Genomic DNA, 17,655 nt, shown 5'->3' on the forward strand with positions numbered 1-17,655 from the left:
TGCTCAGCTGCCCTCTGACTAGAGCCTGCCTGCCTGCCTTTCTCCCCACTGTCTCTTCTGCATGTGCCCTTGGCCTTCTCTCTTTCCCCCCACATGCCTCCATCTTCCTTCTCAGTCCCTTCCAGCAAACACATTGTCATGTTCAGACCCTTGGACCTGGAATCAAGCCTTGAAGGGTATCCACTTCCTTAATATCTCATTCTGGGAGCCTTTAGGTCATCTGTACAGGCCCTTCTGGTTTGGGAGGATCTTTTTTAAGTGTTGGTTGAACCCTATCCTACAAGAACTGACCTCACATCAGCCAATAAAGACACTGCCTATGGCTTTGCACATTGCTAACCTGGGAGCCTACCTCTGCTAATGTGGGCCATTGATGCAGCCTTCATCAAAGACCTGTTGATCAGACCAGCCAGGCTGTTCTTCATAACTTCCTGCTGAGTCTAACAAATCTTCAGATCTAGAAGTCAGAAGGGGCAAGGCCTGGGGTCCGAGGGTCACAAGGTTGACCACGGGAGCACTGCACTAACTGCTGGGAGGAGATTGGATGGTTTGGACATTGAGCTTGGATTTAACTGGAACTTCAACTGAGTGTCACATCTGTGGCTTCCCCACCAGTAGACCAAGAGGGAGCTGGGCAGGCCAGAATCTAGGCGGGACTCTCTTCATTTGTGTTCATTCATGCTGTTTCCTTTGCATTACATTAGCTCTGTTCTGCATGCCTTTCAGTTTGGGGAGTTTTCTTTCATTTGTTTTGGGGTTTTTGCATGCTTCACTCCACAAAAGTTTGTTTTGTTGATTATCATTTTTCACTCCATGGTTTTTGTTCCCCCTTGTTTTGTCTTCTTACAGGTAGAGATTAGTTCTTCCTGTTACTGTGGAGGCCTGGTTACACTTTCCAAAGGAAAATGTTGTAGATGTTTCCTTACTGATATATCCTAAGCAGTTACCTTCCTTCCTTCTCTTTCTTTTGGAAGGAAGTGGCATCACTTACCTACACCTTGCATCCTGCGCTTATTTAGGATCTTTGGTCTAGAACTGTTTACTTTTTGTTTTGCAAAATAAACAGTTGCAGGCACTGTGCTACCCTGTCCTGCTTCCCAACATCCTCTTGTTCCTTCAGTCTCCGTTTTACTTCTCTGTGTATTCCATTATTCAGTTTTGTTTGGTTTATTTCTCTTAGAACTGTTTGATTAGAACTGTTGTTTGATGTTATTGTCCGTGTTTTCTGTTTACCTGGAAGCAGCCACTTAACAAAAACAAAAAAATTAAAATAATTTGTTGGAATTTTTTTTTTAATGGGGAAAAAAAGTTGTACAAAGGATAAAAGCCAGACTCACCACGGAGCTTTTCTATAGTCGATCCTGGCCAGAGGTGTGACACTCAGAACGGGGAGGCCCGAGTGTTACTAACCAGTATTTAATCAATTTTTTTAAGACTGAAGTGGCCTCCTCCCCGTCGGGTGCCTGGCAGAGGCTCCATAAAGTCAATCAAGACCTCCAAAGTGAGCTGGAAGCCCAGTGCCAACGGCAGGAGCTGATCACACAGCAGATTCAGACTCTGAAACGTAGCTATGGGGAGGCCAAGGATGCAATCCGGCACCATGAGGCTGAGATCCGGAGCCTTCAGGCAAGGCTCAGCAATGCTGCTGCTGACCTGGCCATCAAGGAGCAGGTACTCGCCAAGCTCAGGACCGAGCTGAAGCTGGAACAGGACAGGGTTCGTGAACAGCTGGAGGAGCAGCAGCACAGCGAGGCTGCCCTTAGCAGTCAGCTGAGGGCCAGCGAGCAAAAGCTTAAGAGTGCTGAGGCCTTGCTGCTGGAGAAGACGCAGGAGCTTCGAGACTTGGAGACACAGCAGGCGCTGCAGCGAGACCGGCAGAAGGAGGTCCAGAAGCTCCAGGAGCGCATTGCTGATCTCAGCCAGCAACTGGGTGCCAGTGAGCAGGCCCAGCGCCTGATGGAGGAGAAGCTGCAGAGGAACTATGCACTGCTACTAGAGAGCTGTGAGGAGGAAAAGCAGGCACTGCTGCAAAACCTGAAGGAAGTGGAGGACAAAGCCATTGCCTATGAGGACCAGCTACAGGGCCATGCACAGCAAGTGGAGGCCCTCCAGAAGGAGAAGTTGAGTGCCAAGTGTGAAGGCAGTGAGCAAGTACACCAGCTGGAGGAGCAACTGGAAGCCCGGGAAGCCAGTATCTGTCAGCTTGCCAAGCACGTGCAGAGCCTCCGTGATGAGCGAGACCTCATCAAGCAGCGGTTCCAAGAGCTGATGGAACATGTGGCCGCTTCTGATGGGGACGTGGCTGAGCTTCAGGAAAAGCTGAGGGGAAGAGAGGCTGACTACCAGAGCTTAGAGCACTCACACCGCAGGGTCTCTGGCCAGCTGCAGAGCATGCGTACTCTTCTGAGAGAGAAGGAAGAAGAGCTAAAGCACATCAAGGAAGTACATGAGAGAGTTCTGGAAAAGAAAGATCAAGACCTCAATGAGGCTTTGGTTAAAATGATTGCATTAGGGAGCAGCTTAGAGGAGACAGAAAATAAACTGCAGGCAAAGGAAGAGATTTTGAGGAAATATGCAAATGAGTCTGCAAAGGATTTGGAAGAATCACAGAGTACCCTAGAGGAAACTGAGGAGGACGGTGTTTTGCTCTTGAGCCAGCAGCTACCAGCTGCTGGGGCAACTCTAGGCTTACCACATGCACAGCTGGACGATGAGGATATAGGAGCTGGCCTAGGGGAAGAATGTGACAACAGTCCCAGTAGAGAAGAGGGCACAGTGCCCCCAAAGACCATGGAAGTGATGGACAGAGAGGGACATCTGCAGAGCACAGTCAAGCCTGACCAGGGAACACCTGGTGTTAAAAGGCAAAGAATCCGATTCTCTACAATCCAGTGCCAAAGGTATATCCACCCCGAGGGGTCTGAGAAGACCTGGACCAGCAGCACGTCCTCAGATACCAGCCAGGACCGGTCGCCCTCAGAGGAGAGCATGTCCTCAGAGGCTGCCCCCAGCATGCTGCCCACAGCTGGAGACTCAGAGACATACCTTTCCATCATCCATTCGTTGGAGACCAAGCTCTATGTCACAGAGGAAAAGCTCAAGGATGTGACCCTGAGGTTAGAAAGTCAGCAGGGCCAGAGCCGAGAGGCACTACTTGCACTACACCACCAGTGGGCTGGCACTGAGGCACAGCTGCGAGAGCAACTCCGTGCCAGCTTACTGCAGGCTGGCTCCCTGGCTTCCCAGCTGGAACAGGAGAGACAGGAAAGGGCCACAAACATCGGGAACCATGTTGGGGAGCTAGGGGGCTTTCAGGCAAAAAACAGCCAGGCCCTGTCGTGCTTAGAAAACTGCCGAGAACAGCTAAGGTCTCTGCCAAGGTCTAGTCAGGATGAGCAAGACACTCGTGCAGCCTCCCTGGCCAGTGTGGAGAGTGCACTCATGAGCGCCATCCAGGCCTTGCAGCCCTGCCCAGTCCCTGCAGACAGCCCAGCCCAAGCTGTGGAGGGCAGGGTGGCAGCCCCTCCACAACAGCCCTGCCAGCCTTCACTGAGTGAGGAAGAGCAAGTGAAGTTGCTCTCTGATCAGATAGCTCTGGAGGCCTCTCTGATCAACCAAATAGCAGACTCTCTTAAGAACACAACCTCAGATGTTTCTCGTGTTCTCCATGAGATTGCTCAGTCAGGAGAATGGTTGCTGGAGGGAGAAGGTGCCACTGTCTCTCCTAGGGCTTCAGCAGAAGCCTGGGCCAGGAAGGTGCTGGTGGACAGTGAATTCTGGATCCAGGTCGAGTCCCTGAGCAACCGTCTGGAGACACTGGGAGGAGAGACAGCCAGCACATCAGGAGGCGAACAGCAGCATGTACCCCAAAGCCTAGCTGACACCACATGGGTCCGGGCAGAGCTCAGCTTTGCCACACAATCAGTGAGGGAGTCACTGCATCATAGGCTGCAGACTGTCCAAGAGACTCTGCAGGGAACTCAGGCAGCCTTACAGCAGCACAAATGTGCACTGAGGGAAATCCTAGGTGCCTACCAAACCCCAGACTTTGAGAGAGTGATACAGCAGGTTTCAGAAGCCCTCAGGCATCCAGCAGGTGGTGAGGACAATATGCACATATCCTGGAACCTGAGTCCTTTGGAAAAAATGCTGAGTCCAGGCACATCAGATGGCTCCGAGGAGCCCTTGCATGTCTCTCACCAGAGCCCCAGGGCCCTTGTTGCTATTCAAGAAGAGCTTGCCCAGCAGCTGAGAGAGAAGGCCAACATCCTAGAGGAGATCTCTGCTGCCTTGCCAGCTCTGCCACCTGCAGAGTCATTGAGGGATTGCCAAAAGCTTCTGCAGAAGTCCCAAAATCTCTCGTACAGTGCTTGCTTGGGAGGCCTTGGTCAGTATTCTTCGTTATTGGTTCAAGATGCAATTATTCAGGCTCAAGTGTGCTATGCAGCCTGTAGAATTCGATTAGAGTATGAAAAGGAGCTCCAGTTTTATAAGGAGTCTTGGCAGGCTAGGGGGACCTCCTGTCAGGAGCAGGCAAGAGCAATTGGAGTACTGCAGGAAGAATACAAAGAATTGCTCCACAAGCAGAAGAATGAGTACCTGGAGGTGATTTCCCTCATTGAAAGGGAAAATGCTGAACTTAAAGCCAAGATGAACCAGTTGGACCATCAGCAGAGGCATCTGGAAGAAGTGGAAAGCAAGCACAGTGAGAGCATGTTTGCTTTACAGGGCAGGTACGAGGAAGAGATCAGGTGTGTGGTGGAGCAGCTGAACCGCACAGAGAACACACTGCAGGCTGAGCGCAGCCGAGTCCTGAGCCAACTGGATGCTTCAGTCAGAGATAAGCAGGACATGGAGCGACAGCACGTGCAGCAGATTCAAACACTGGAGGACAGGTTCCAGCTTAAGATCAAAGAGCTACAGGCCATCCATGAGGAAGAGCTGAGGGCTCTGCAGGAGCACTACTCACAGAGCCTTCAACACCTGCAGGAGACCCTCAGCCTATGCCAGCAGCAGCACCCTAAGGCCCTGCCCACCACCTGCCTCCACTGGCAGCCTGAGTCTGGAGCTGCTCCATATCAGGTTGCCGCAAAGGCTGCTGTTGGGGAGGCTGACTCCATGACAGTGCTTCGGGAGCGCATCCAAGAGCTGGAAGCCCAAATGGACGTCATGCGGGAGGAGCTAGGCCATAAGGAGCTGGAGGGTGACTCGGCCACACTGCGGGAGAAGTACCAGCGGGACTTTGAGAACCTCAAGGTCCTTGGCACCATTTACTTTGTAAAGGCAATTCTCCTTGATATGAAGGAGTGGGGGAAGGCAGGCTGTGGGCGCATCTAAGGCTCATAGTGTAGCTGGGAGCTGGTTCTTGGCTCTTAGCTACTGACATTCTGCAACTCCTCTGCTTGTTGGCTGTGGTGTGGTCTCATTCTCACCCATTCAGGAGGCCCAGCGAAGGAAGGCAGTATCCCTGTGGGAGAGGAGAGTACCTCTTCCCCTCCTCTCTGTACCCTTAGAGTAGCCTCTGCCCTGCCTTTTCCCATTCTTCTTGCCCCCAACCTGAGGCATTTTCCCAGAACCATCTCACACTCTGGGAGGGCAATCCCCTTCTAAGCAACCTAGAAGAGCAGAGTTGAATTTTGTGTCAAAGGCCCCTTTCCTTTCCCATCTCCCTGTAAGGACCCAACTTGAGTGGGCACTGGTTTAAGAAGGACTTTTCTCCAGAGATGGCTTCCAACAGCTCCTGTTCCCTTCTCCAGGAGCTGTGAAAGGTGGCCTTTCCCCAGGAACTGTTCCCCTGTTTCCATCCATTTCCCATTCTGCCTCATACGCCCTGGCCAACAGAGGTAGCATCCCAGCCCACTCAAGATGAAATAAGAAGAGCAGTCCAACTCTCTGGCCACCTTCCTTATGACTTCACACCGCATCATGCATGTGGCTGGATCATCTTGGAGGGTCTCACCATCCCTTAGACTCAAAAGCTTGCCCTAGTGGCTATCCCTTCATTTTCCTTCCCTTCTGGTAGGACATGTGGTACATGTCAAGTTCGGCTGCACTGATACCTGCTATCTTGCCACACACCATCACAGTGCTGCTCAGCAGGACGCCTATGGCTGTTTCTCAGCACCTTACCCTCTAGGGCTGCATAAGAAAGGAAGATCTACTTGCTCCACAATTGGTGCTTTGCTTCTGTGATGATTCAACCCTACCCAGAGACAAATGGGTGTTGGCAGTAAGCACCTTCTCAGGCAGCTAAGAGGCTATTTCTTACTATTCTTTTTCCATTCAATACGGACCTCTTAAAAAACATTGTAAATTGTGAGAAAGTTTCAGTGGCTGTTTCCCCAAAATGCATGTTTGGTGACCCTGTGGTCAGTTCATTAAGCACAGCTTCTGATGGGTCTGGGTACACATTTAAAAGTAAATGGCACAAGAGCTGACGATTTAGCTCAGTCATACTGCACCTGCCTTGCAAGTACAAGGTCCTGAGTTTGATCCCCAGTACTGGGGAGAAAAAAATAAATGCCACAGACTTTGGCTTTGACCCCACATCCACTTACTTCCTAGTGCCCTTTGCTGCATGCTCCTGTATACAGACCCCAGGCCACAGTTATAGGCACCTGTTTTCTCTTTGCATCTATAAGAGCTTCCTCCATGGAGAGCCTGTTCCATCCCTGAGTGAGTCACTTCACTGTGAATGGATCAGTCTTGGTGATATACCAGCAGATCACAAGACATCAGAACAATTGTGCCAGACCCAGGGATGCTCAGATGCAGGAGACACGGGTTGGAAGGGACATCAGGGACTTGGACATCATCCACTCTGTGCTGCTCAAGCCCCACTGTATGGTATCCTCCATCCTGTGCCTGAGAGCTTCAGCCCCTATGTGTCATTCTTATCGGTCCCTGGATGCATGCAGAATTTATAACCACACAGCCTCTGGAGAACCTGGATGGTGTCAATTACTTTATGCAGACTTCTGTCTTGGTCAGGGAGATTGAAAGTCTGGCTTGATAGCTCCTCCTTTGACACTCACAGGCCAGAATCCCCACTAGCCGCCACAGTTCTGTATCACAGTCATTACCCAAAGGCTAGTGTATTAGCATTACCAGCCACAACTCTGCATCAAATTCATTGAATTTTTTTGATCCCAGGGATGATTGACCTAAAAATTATGATTTGTTTCAGATTAATTTTTATATATACATTTAGCAAGGAAGCAACTGGATTTTTAAAGATATTTCACTGTTTCTGTTAGAATTTTGATCCTTATCTTCATATATTCCCAAGTCCTCAAATCAAAATAATATTTATATGAAGTCTGGGTATGTTGCTCAGTGGTAGAGCATGTGCCTACTATACACAAGGCCCGGGGTTCTGTCCCAAGTACCACAAAACGGAGGGTGGGAGTTAGAGTGAGCATCCTTAATCTGGAAATCTCAAAAGTCCAAGATGTTCCAGAATCTGAAATTGAAATTTCAACATGATGCTATAAGTGGAAAATTACCTGTCTTCATGTGACAGGGTCATAGAATGCAAGAACTCTGAATTACTGTATAAATTCAGGCTGTGCGTATAGGGCATATATGAAACATTTATGAATGATTTCATGTTTAGACTTGGATCCCATCCCTAAAATAGATGTCACAATCTAAAATCTAAATCCAGACTTAGGAAAACTTCTGATCCAAGTATTTAGATAAGGAGTATTCAGCCTATAGTTAAGTGTGTTGACTGAGAAGCCATGTATGGACCAATCGGGGAATATGCTCAGCAGTGGGGCCTGAGGTCTCAGCCCTGGCACACTGTCTGCAGACCTGGGCTGAGACCTGAAGTGTCCGGAGCCCTACTGCAGTGTGAAGACAGGGAGAGGGTAGGGCCCAGGAGAAAGGCATCTTCTAGGGTTGAGCAATGGGGCAATATTCCCTGTTAGTGAGGAACAGTAATTAAGGCCTTTGCTAATTCAGCAAGTAAGTTACAGTGAGGTCCAGCCTATAGCTAGAAGTTAGAAAATACTGACAGAAGGTTCAGGAAGGCGCTTTAAGGGTTGTAGGACTCAGAAAGATAGAAAACATGGTTATTTGATTCTTGGTATCATTTCTTAAATCCACAGGCAGAAAGATTGGACAGGTAGCATAGGATCAGAGCTGCCAGGGGGAAGCCCTGCATACTTGTACTTGAATATAATAACTGGGATATTCTCCCAGCTTTTAAAAATCAGCCTTGATCCCCTGCCCTGAAGTGGATCTTACCAGGGGTTTAGACAGAAAGTATGCCTCTATGCTCAGAGTAGCTGCATGTTCCTGCCACTCAAAGCTGTAGCTATGAGGCAGTCTCCTGCTTGGTGGTGATAGAAGTTCTAACAGGCCAGGCCTGGGTTTCCTGTGTAGCTATGTGAGATTATTTGATTCTTTATGGGCACATAGGTGTCTTGCCAGGTTATAATGAGGTCCCTCTGTTAGATACCTTATTAAAGGTAATGGAGGTCCTCGTTGATCAGTGCTCCTCCATATTCTCACCAAAGACAGGAAATAAGGAGACGAAGGGCAGCAGGAAGAGATCCTCGCCTGTTACTCCCTTGGTGGACACCTGAGAGGTCAGTGGCCACCATAAAGCTGCCAGCTGACTAGTAGCAGAGACAGACTCCATGCTCCCAGAAATGGGCTGTATGTGTCCCCAACCCATAGAGGATGGGTACAGCCCTCCCAGCTAGGTTACCCCACATCTCACAATGACCTTGGCTCCCTGTACCTGACAGATCTATCATCCTTGTTTGTGACAGCACCAAGTACATCTCACATCACTTCAAACCAGACACTGCCAGCATAAGTGTTCTGTTCCCCTCCTTCTTGCTGGTGACACCACACAGGCCCAGGACTGCCTAGTTTAAATTCCACTGCACCCTCTTCACATCCATTAATACTAGCCTTTCCTGTGAAGAATTAGGGTTCAGATCAGCCACAGAAAAGTTTGTGGTAAAACACTCTGCAAGTGCTTAATATAGTACCATGAGCCTCCACATAGCCTTCAGGGCCTGCTCTCCACTCAGGCCTAGTTCCAGACAGGTGCGGTAAGTGCAGGTTACTACTGAGTCTGGACAGGCAGAGTTCCTGCTGATTTCTTTACACAGGATCCCCAGCTCAGAGGCCCAAAGAGAAACCCAGTGTGCCTGTTTTGCCTCTGCAGGCCACATGTGAGCGAGGCTTTGCTGCAATGGAGGAGACGCATCAGAAGAAGATTGAAGACCTTCAGAGGCAGCACCAGAGGGAGCTAGAGAAGCTTCGGGAGGAAAAGGACCGCCTCCTGGCTGAGGAGACTGCTGCCACTATCTCAGGTGGGGCTGGACCTGAGGGTGGCAAGTGGTCCACTCCCCAGGCTGATCCTACAACTCAGTGATTATCTTTTTACTGCCTTTTGGCTGAGATTTAAGCTTCATTTTCAAGAGAATAGTTTGGCACTGATGAGAAAAGGGCTGGTTTGAGAAGCTTTTGAGATCCTCCAGCATGAGAGCCAGTGCATGGGATTTGATGACACTGGTTTGCCAACTCCCAGAAGGGCCTGTCCCCACCTCATCAGCCTTCTGACATTGTCAGCATGGGACACCTCCAGGCAGAGCATGGAGGTGCTGCAGCTCCCCCACAGTGACACACTTTCTCCTGGACCCCTGAGCAAGCACATCCAATGTGGTGCTGTCTTTCCTTTATGTAGCTAATCACTTTAGGGTGGCTCTCATTTTAGTGTCAAGAAAAGCTACTTATTTTATAAACTCATGCTTGAATTTAACACTGACATTTATCTAATCAGTTCTTTCTAACACTAAAAATAATATACCTTCATTCCCTGTGGGGGTACGTGGGTTGGGAGTTCCATGTCCACCTCAAGAGAGGTTTGTGTGAGGCTAGTCTGTTAGGGTCCCACTGCAGATGGATTCAGCATCAGCAGTGGAAAGATATTGAGCCTTCCTCTCTACTGTGGCCTCACAGAGAGGGAATGTCATGGTGGGGAGGGCCCCATCAGCTATACAGCCCTATTCTCTTGGTACTGAGGGCCACGTCCTGCCCATAGCCATTGAAGCCATGAAGAATGCCCACCGGGAGGAGATGGAGCGTGAGCTGGAGAAGAGCCAGCGGTCTCAAATCAGCAGTATCAACTCAGACATTGAAGCCCTGAGGCGGCAGTACCTGTGAGTTCCCTCACCCCACTGTCTCTATGAGCCTCAGGGCTGGTCCCAGAGGAGGCCATGGTCCTGAGTGCAGCCTAGATCCTTTCCTCTTCAGTGGTGAAGCTGCCCTGCCTAGGGCTTCTTGTGTTAAAGACAGATCTCTAAAGTGCAGAGAAGAGTGCCACAAATGAAAATTTTAAATTTTCACTGCCCCGGGGCTGATAGTGGAGATCACCCCAGTTGATTCTGTTTGTTTGTTTGTTTGTTTGTTTGTTTGTTTTGGTACCGGGGATCGAACTTGGGTCCTTGCACTTGCGCAGCAGGCTGCAAAGCCACTGAGCTAAATCCCCAGCCCCACCCCAGTTGATTCTTTATTCATGGATCCTGTGTCAGTTTCTTGGGTAAAGTGGAGCATCTGTCTGGTGCTCAGTGCCCAGTACCCCGTGCCTGTCTAGGACAGAAGTGACCACAATTACTGTGTTCTAAAACCCCAGCCTGTGCCAACTCCCTCTGCATAGGCAGGAGGGTGAAGGGCTTGTACCAGAGTGGCACCTGTTGGTTTGCCCTGAGGAGGATTGCCACTGTGGGACCTCCCAAGCTAGCCTGGGGAGCCAGATCCCTGCCCCAGGAGCATTCAGGACAATTGGCCCAATGCCATGGCAGCTCAGATGATGTCCCATGGAGTGACTGCGGTCACCTGGCTGGGATGGGCTGATGTGTTCTGGATCCTACAGCTCATACAGAGGCCCCTCATCCTAGGTTCTACCACTGGGGTGTTGGCCCTCTGGATCCAGGGTGGCCAAGGACAGCATCTTGGGGGCTGGTTTTCTGTGTCTTGCATAGACTCTGGGCTTTCAGATGACATAAAAAGTAGGCCTACTTATAGCTCCCAAGTCAAGAGAGCTTGGCTTCTCTGAATCTGAGTGTCTGTTCTCACTATGACTAAATTCTGTCCCAAGTGGCATCATCAGAGAAGTGTTTGCTATAGGATTCCTGCTCTCTGAGCTGTGGGGGAGACCAGAAAGGACCCTCATGTTCAGTGGGCTGCAAACATATAGGCCAGCACTCTGATGCGTGGTTGGCATGTCCACTTGTTCCTGAGTCCTGAAGTAGGGGCAGAGGGCTGAGAGCTCCCCTCTCCCCAGGGAGGAGCTGCAGTCGGTGCAGCGGGAGCTGGAGGTCCTCTCAGAGCAGTACTCACAGAAGTGCCTGGAGAATGCTCACCTGGCCCAGGCACTGGAGGCTGAGCGGCAGGCCCTGCGGCAGTGCCAGCGCGAGAACCAGGAGCTCAACGCCCACAACCAGGTGAGCCCAAGGGCAGGTGAATCCACAGTTGGCCAGGTGAGGCTGAGCTGGGGCCAAGCCTCACCCTCAAGTACCCTGAGGCCTCTGAGCCATGGAGTGTCTGGCAGCTCTTGGCGTGTTGTCAGAAACTTAACTACAGGTGGCCACAGAGGCTGCCTTGTGCATATCCAACTGTTGGAACCTGAGGTCATTATTGCTTCAGCCTTTTCTAAGACAAAAGTCTAATGGTTCTGTGACTCTCTGACTCATTGCTTACAGGGCCTGGGCGCTCACCCCTGAGAGTCAGGATCTCTTTTAGAATCTGCTGCTCAGGAAGTTGAGGTGCATTTAAATCCTGGCTAGCCAGGAGGGTTTGAGTTAGTGACATGAGTTTGGTGTGAGCCCTCTGTGTTGCCTCAAGTCTGGGTATGAGATTGCTCAGGCAGGACCAGGTCCATCTAACCACTGGAGTGGCTTGAAGATGACTGCTTATCAGCTGGAGGGAAGGTCCAGGAAGGGGGCTGGGGGTGGGGGGTAGGAGGCAGTGTGGCCAAGTCCTATAGAAACTCAAATGGGACAAACTGTAGCAAGCACATGCTATTTGTCATAACAGAAGAACATAGGAGTTGTGGCATCCTCACGTCGCTCTGCAGATGCTGACAGCCCTGTGTCCACAGGTTCTGCATCTGCAATTTAAACCAACTCAAGTGGAAAATACTTACAGAAGTAATTTCATCTACACTGAATATTACACACCTTTTTTCCTATGTCATTATTCCCTAAATAATACAGTACAGTACTACTCATGGCACTGACATTATTTTGAGTACTACAAGCAATCTAGAGATGACTTAAAGTAAATGGAAGGATATGTGCAGGTTATGTGCCAGTGCTATACCACTTTGTATAAGGCACTGGACTGTCCGTGAATTTCAAGGGGTCCTGTAGTACCAGCCTCAGACACAGCAGTGAGAGGCACACTGCTCACAGGCCCTGTGCTTGAGTATTGCATAATGTTAGTGGGAAATAATCTTTCCAAGTTGTGTTGTACTATTTGATTCTGAGACACATATTTTGGAGTGTCATATATTTTGTTGCTGTCTCCCAGGAACTGAATAACCGCCTAGCTGCAGAGATCACACGGTTACGGACACTACTGACCAGGGACGGCGATGGGGAGGCTGCTGGGTCACCCCTCACACAGGGCAAAGATGCCTACGAGCTAGAGGTAATGCCACAAGCCAGGCTAGCCCTCCTCAACTCTGCCACACAGGAGTCCCACAGGACGGGCCCTTAGCTTACAGTAACAATGAAGGGACATGACTTGAAGATGGAGGCTGGAGGTGTAGCTGAGTGGAAAAGTGTGTACCTAGCATGTTCAAGATTCTGGGTTCCATCTCTAGCACCACAAAGAATAAAAAAGGCTTGGAGAAATCCCAAAATCACCCAAGATGGTAAGAAAACAGCTGCCAGGCAGCCTGAGGTCCACAGGCAGGTGCAGGGAGCCCCTCAAGAGGCCATGGGGATCTTAACCTCATCCCTCACTCCACCTGCCTGCCAGCCCCAGCCCCATTTCTAGCACACCCTAAACTGAATCTATAAAGTGACCCATTGCTTAGCTATGTGAATTCTGCAGCTGCTTGAGGTTTATTACATTCTGCTTCTCAGGAACAGAGCAAATTCATGTATAAGGTGATTCTGGTGTATAACCTGACCTTTTTGAAAGGCATATAGATTTCTCCCCATTAGATTACAGTTTAATCTTAAAAATGACTCACTAATGAGCACTTTACTGACAAGGTAGACATGAAAAAGCTGAGCCAATTTGACCAAAGTTTGTGTAGCATTTCCTAAACCTTGATGGTACCATCTCAGGAGATCAACAGGGTGCCAGCAGCAGCTCTTGACGGCCCCCAGACTGATGCAGGGGTTCTCAGGATTAGGAAGCATGGTACCAGTTTTTTCCTCTTTCTTTCTGTTTCTGCCTGTAATGTGGAAGTGTAGAGCATTATTGAAATCATATTTCCAGTTGGTTCTTTCGAGGGTGGCGACAGCTCTTGCTCCCTGCTGTAATAGGGGGGTGGAGGCCCTCTGATTGCTTCAGTCTGTGTTCCTGAGATGCTGGAGGTTCCTCAGCTCCCTAATTTCTGTCCCATTGTAGGTCTTATTGCGGGTCAAGGAGTCAGAAATACAGTATCTGAAACAGGAGATCAGCTCTCTCAAGGACGAGCTCCAGACAGCACTTCGGGTAAGAGTTACCCCTTGGGTAGGCTGTGGGCCTTGTAGCTTCATGCTGGCTGCTCTAGAATAGATCCCACTTTCATGAGGACGGCAACCTCAAAGTCAAGTTCTCTTAAGATACCACTCTATAAACCAGCTGCTGTGGAAATGGGTGGCCCATAGGCTGGCCATATGGTCCTCACTACATGTGTTTCCTGTGTTGGTTGGTGGGAATGATGACACCCAGAGGAGTGTCTTGGGTACGAGGGAAGACTTGACTTGCCGTTCAGAGCAGGTCTAACCTATCTCCTCCAGGTGGCTCCTGGAATGATAAAAGGAGTTGATAGAATCCTTGGTGGCCATCTAGTCACTTAGAAAAACCAAAGTAGGGGCCAGGGATTTAGCTCAGTGGTTTCGCTGCATGCTGCGCAAGCGCAAGGACCCGAGTTCAATCCCCGGTACCAAAAAAAAAAAAAAAAGTATATTCCTAGCTTGAAAACCTACCTATATGACAACAACAGAAAAACCAAAGTAATGGGGGTTATCCTAGCTGAAGCCCACAAGGAAGGGCACTAGGGAATCAAGGTCACATAGGCAGCTGGCCCTGTATTCCCGCTTGTTCTGGTTCCAGAATTCTACTACCACATACAGTCAGAGAATCTGCCATTCTCATGTCCACAGGTCATGTTTTCTTTTGTGTCCAGTTGCTGCCTCTGGGAGATGCAGGCCTATATATTCTTGCCCTGTGTGGTGCCAGGGCCCTGCCCCAAGCCACAGCCAGTTCTATAGTTCTAAGGATGGACAAGCCTCCTCCCCTGTTTGTTTCTACTGTTTGGTTCTGTCCCTTTGTTTCTAGGATAAAAAGTATGCTAGTGACAAGTACAAAGACATTTATACGGAGCTCAGCATCGCGAAGGCCAAGGCAGACTGTGATATCAGCAGGTTGAGAGAGCAGCTGAAAGCAGCTACAGAAGCACTGGGGGAAAAGTCCCCTGAGAGCACTGCTGTGGCAGGATATGGTGAGTACTTTGGGTGACATTTATGGAGTTTTTTGATATTTGACTCAGAACCAAGGAGTCAAATGCTTGTCAGTCCTTGTACCCACTCCTGGCCACAGCTCTGAGGAGAAGCTGCTCTACCTACATACATGTGCATAATATACCAGGCTCTGTTTTTCTATTTTCCTAAAAATACCAACAGGTAGGGAAAAATTCTTGTTAGAAACTTGATCTCAGGGTTTTACCATAAAATCTGTTCTGGCTCAAGGTGGGGCAGGGGGAGGAAGCTTCCACCTTCTTCAGTAAATAGTGGGACTGACTTTTTTTGTTATTGGCTAAAAACAATCAAGCACTCATGAAAGATCGCAGGGAGGCTGAGGAGCTATCTTGTTAGGCCCTTTCAGACAAATCCATGACTCCATCTGACTTTCATGTTGACCTTTTTTTCCATGCTGGAGATGGAACCCAGGGACTCAGACCTGCTAGGCAAGCACTCCACCACTAAGCTATACCTTGCCTACCCCCTCCCTTTAAATTTTGAGACAGAATCTTGCTCAGTTGCCCAGGCTGGCCTCAAATTTGCAGTGCACCTTCCTCAGCCTTCCAAGTAGCTGGGATTATAGACGGGCACGCACCACCACACTCAGCACATGTTGACTTTTTAAAAAGACACACAGGTGTGTGAAAAGCTGTTTAGGCACCCTAATAGTCAAAATACTTAATTTCCTCCGTCAGCTAGCCAAGGAGTAGTGGCAGTAGCAGTATTGACACATAATTGGAGGAAAAGTCTTGTGGATTGCTGATGGTAATACAAATTAGCACTTTTTCTGGAAAACATCAGGCAGTATGCAGCAAAATTTAAAATCACTCTACAGATCAACTCTGAAGAGGTAACAAAGTGGTAACAGTGGTTGCTTTTGAGGAAGAACCCAAGGCATCCAGAGTACAGGGAAAGGAAAACCTAGAATTATGCTTTTGACCTATCAGATGACTTTGGAAAATACAGTTGCGTAGAAAGGAGCAAACAGGTTATTGAGCATTTGTATACAAGAGTTGAAAGCAGCATTCCACCATAGGACACAAGCTGAGGACTGTAGCTGCAGCACAGCCACACACTGGATGGTCAGTAGTGCTTCAGAGAGGCCAGATAGATATTTTTGTTTTGACATGGAAAAAATCCATAAATATGTTGAATGAAAAACAAAAAAAAGTATGCTTCAGATGGTAGCTCAGTGGTAGAGTACATGTCTTGCATGTGCAAGACTTTGGGTTCATCACTAGCACCTCAAAGCTCAACCAAACCCCACATGCATGGGACTTGTGTGTGTCTACTCATTGGTGTTGAGGCAGACTTTCAGGGGAGTCTAAAAGATGCCTAGGGGTAAGGAGGTGGAGGTAGGAGAGGGTTTGATCTCACCTTGTTTTATGACAGTCCTCAGTCATCAGGAAGTAGCTGGGAATGAGTGGATAATGGGGCCACTTGGTCTGCTCAGCTGCTGTAGTCCACCACAGGAGCAAGAGATGTAGTACCCTGCTGAGAGAGCAAGCACAGTCACACAGTTGAAGCTCTGTTGGGGACCACACACACGTTCCCAAAGCTCTGGTGCTTTGCAGTGTTTTGATTATTAGCTTTGAGTTCCCTTAGAGCCATTGAAAAAGATATCATGAGGTGCTGCAGTGGGACATTCAGAAGCTTTAACATTGTCTTGTACCAGAGAGTTTTATAAAGCAAACAGAAAGGATCTTTTTGTTCCTTCAGACATAATGAAATCTAAAAGCAACCCTGACTTTCTGAAGAAAGACAGATCCTGTGTCACCCGGCAACTCAGAAATATTAGGTCCAAGGTAGGTTGGGTCTGGCCCCTGATGGGTGAGTCTCCAGGACAATGGAGGGAGTGATGAGAATCAAGCCCAAGGTTAATCCTACCACACAAAGTGGCAGAGTCCCTAGGTTCTGCCCCCAGCCCACCTATGCAATCACCCTGCGGGATTGTGAGAGCTGTTGGGTCCTTTACCTCTGAGGCCAGTCTCTCCCTGCCCATCTGTGTCAGTCTGTCTGTATTGTCCTCACATATCCCTGTTGTAGTACGGACACCACCTGCCTTCCAGAGACCAAGCCACCTGCTCGCTTCCCAGCCGCACAGTAGCCAGCTCCCATGCCTCCCCAGATCTGGTGTGCATCTCCACAGGCAGGATGGGTGGAGGGGGTGTGGCCAGCATGTTGCATTTAGGATTGATTGTGTATGTGTTTTATTTTTGCTCTTTCCTCTGACAGTCCGTAATTGAGCAGGTCTCATGGGATAACTGACTCGCACCCGCTTCCCGGTCCCCTGTCGTGTAGGTAAACTGACTCTTACCACTGCCCACCTACCCGCATATGCGGGGTGGCTCTCTGCATGTACTGTTCACACCTCCATAGCACACGCCTATGTTATTACTTTATTTTAATTCATCCTGCTCCCACAAGCACATAGAAATCCCTGTAAGTTTCTATAATCTGTCCTGAGAGTTGACTGGCAGACTAACCTCTTGAGCTGACCCTTGTCCAGGGCACTCTCCCAGCTTGGCGGGACAGCCCTTAGAGCCAGCTCTGTGCAGGCAGGGTGTCATGCATGCTGGGTAATCTGTGCATGGTGATTAGTTCACACCACCCTCTCTGAGAAACAAATCTGTCTTGTCCTCTGTAAAGAGGTAGATGTGACAGAAACCTGCTGCTGTGGGCCAGCAAAGTCTGACCTCACCAAAGACCTCACCCACTAGTTAGCAAGCCAAGCCACCCAGGAGCCTTCCTGCAGATGGAGCAGGTACCTGCTGCTCTGGGTTCCTCATAGCCCTTCTCAGACTCACTGTCTTTCAGGGCTCTGGGTCAGTCACCCGAAGAACTGGTCAACACATTGTGGTCTGTGTCTGGTCACTCCACTCAGTATCTGCCAGCACTTCTTAAAAAACAACACAATCCAGTCTCACAGTCCCATAGGAAGTTACTGTCCTGG

General features: G+C 49.3%; 1 protein-coding gene across 15 annotated transcripts in view; it reads left to right on the forward strand.

The window, feature by feature from the left end:
- The window catches only part of Mprip (myosin phosphatase Rho interacting protein), a 131,563-nt gene that overhangs the window by 110,279 nt on the left and 3,629 nt on the right, over positions 1 to 17,655 (forward strand). For 8 of the 15 annotated variants that reach the window (XM_013067034.3, XM_087203886.1, XM_087203881.1 and 5 more), the window contains 8 exons: positions 1,435 to 5,256; positions 9,185 to 9,332; positions 10,064 to 10,181; positions 11,306 to 11,465; positions 12,553 to 12,672; positions 13,606 to 13,692; positions 14,521 to 14,683; positions 16,422 to 16,507. In XM_013067034.3, coding sequence (XP_012922488.1) covers positions 1,435 to 5,256; positions 9,185 to 9,332; positions 10,064 to 10,181; positions 11,306 to 11,465; positions 12,553 to 12,672; positions 13,606 to 13,692; positions 14,521 to 14,683; positions 16,422 to 16,507 — 4,704 coding nt within the window. Of the gene's footprint in view, positions 1 to 1,434; positions 5,257 to 9,184; positions 9,333 to 10,063; positions 10,182 to 11,305; positions 11,466 to 12,552; positions 12,673 to 13,605; positions 13,693 to 14,520; positions 14,684 to 16,421; positions 16,508 to 16,937; positions 17,004 to 17,655 lie in introns of all 15 variants that reach the window. The other 7 variants (XM_013067035.3, XM_087203882.1, XM_013067040.3 and 4 more) reach the window with 5 other exon arrangements.

The sequence above is a fragment of the Heterocephalus glaber genome, unplaced genomic scaffold (genome assembly GCF_053883595.1).
Source record: "Heterocephalus glaber isolate CG9 unplaced genomic scaffold, H.glaber_assembly_v1.0 deba00001813, whole genome shotgun sequence".
Taxonomy (NCBI): domain Eukaryota; kingdom Metazoa; phylum Chordata; class Mammalia; order Rodentia; family Bathyergidae; genus Heterocephalus; species Heterocephalus glaber.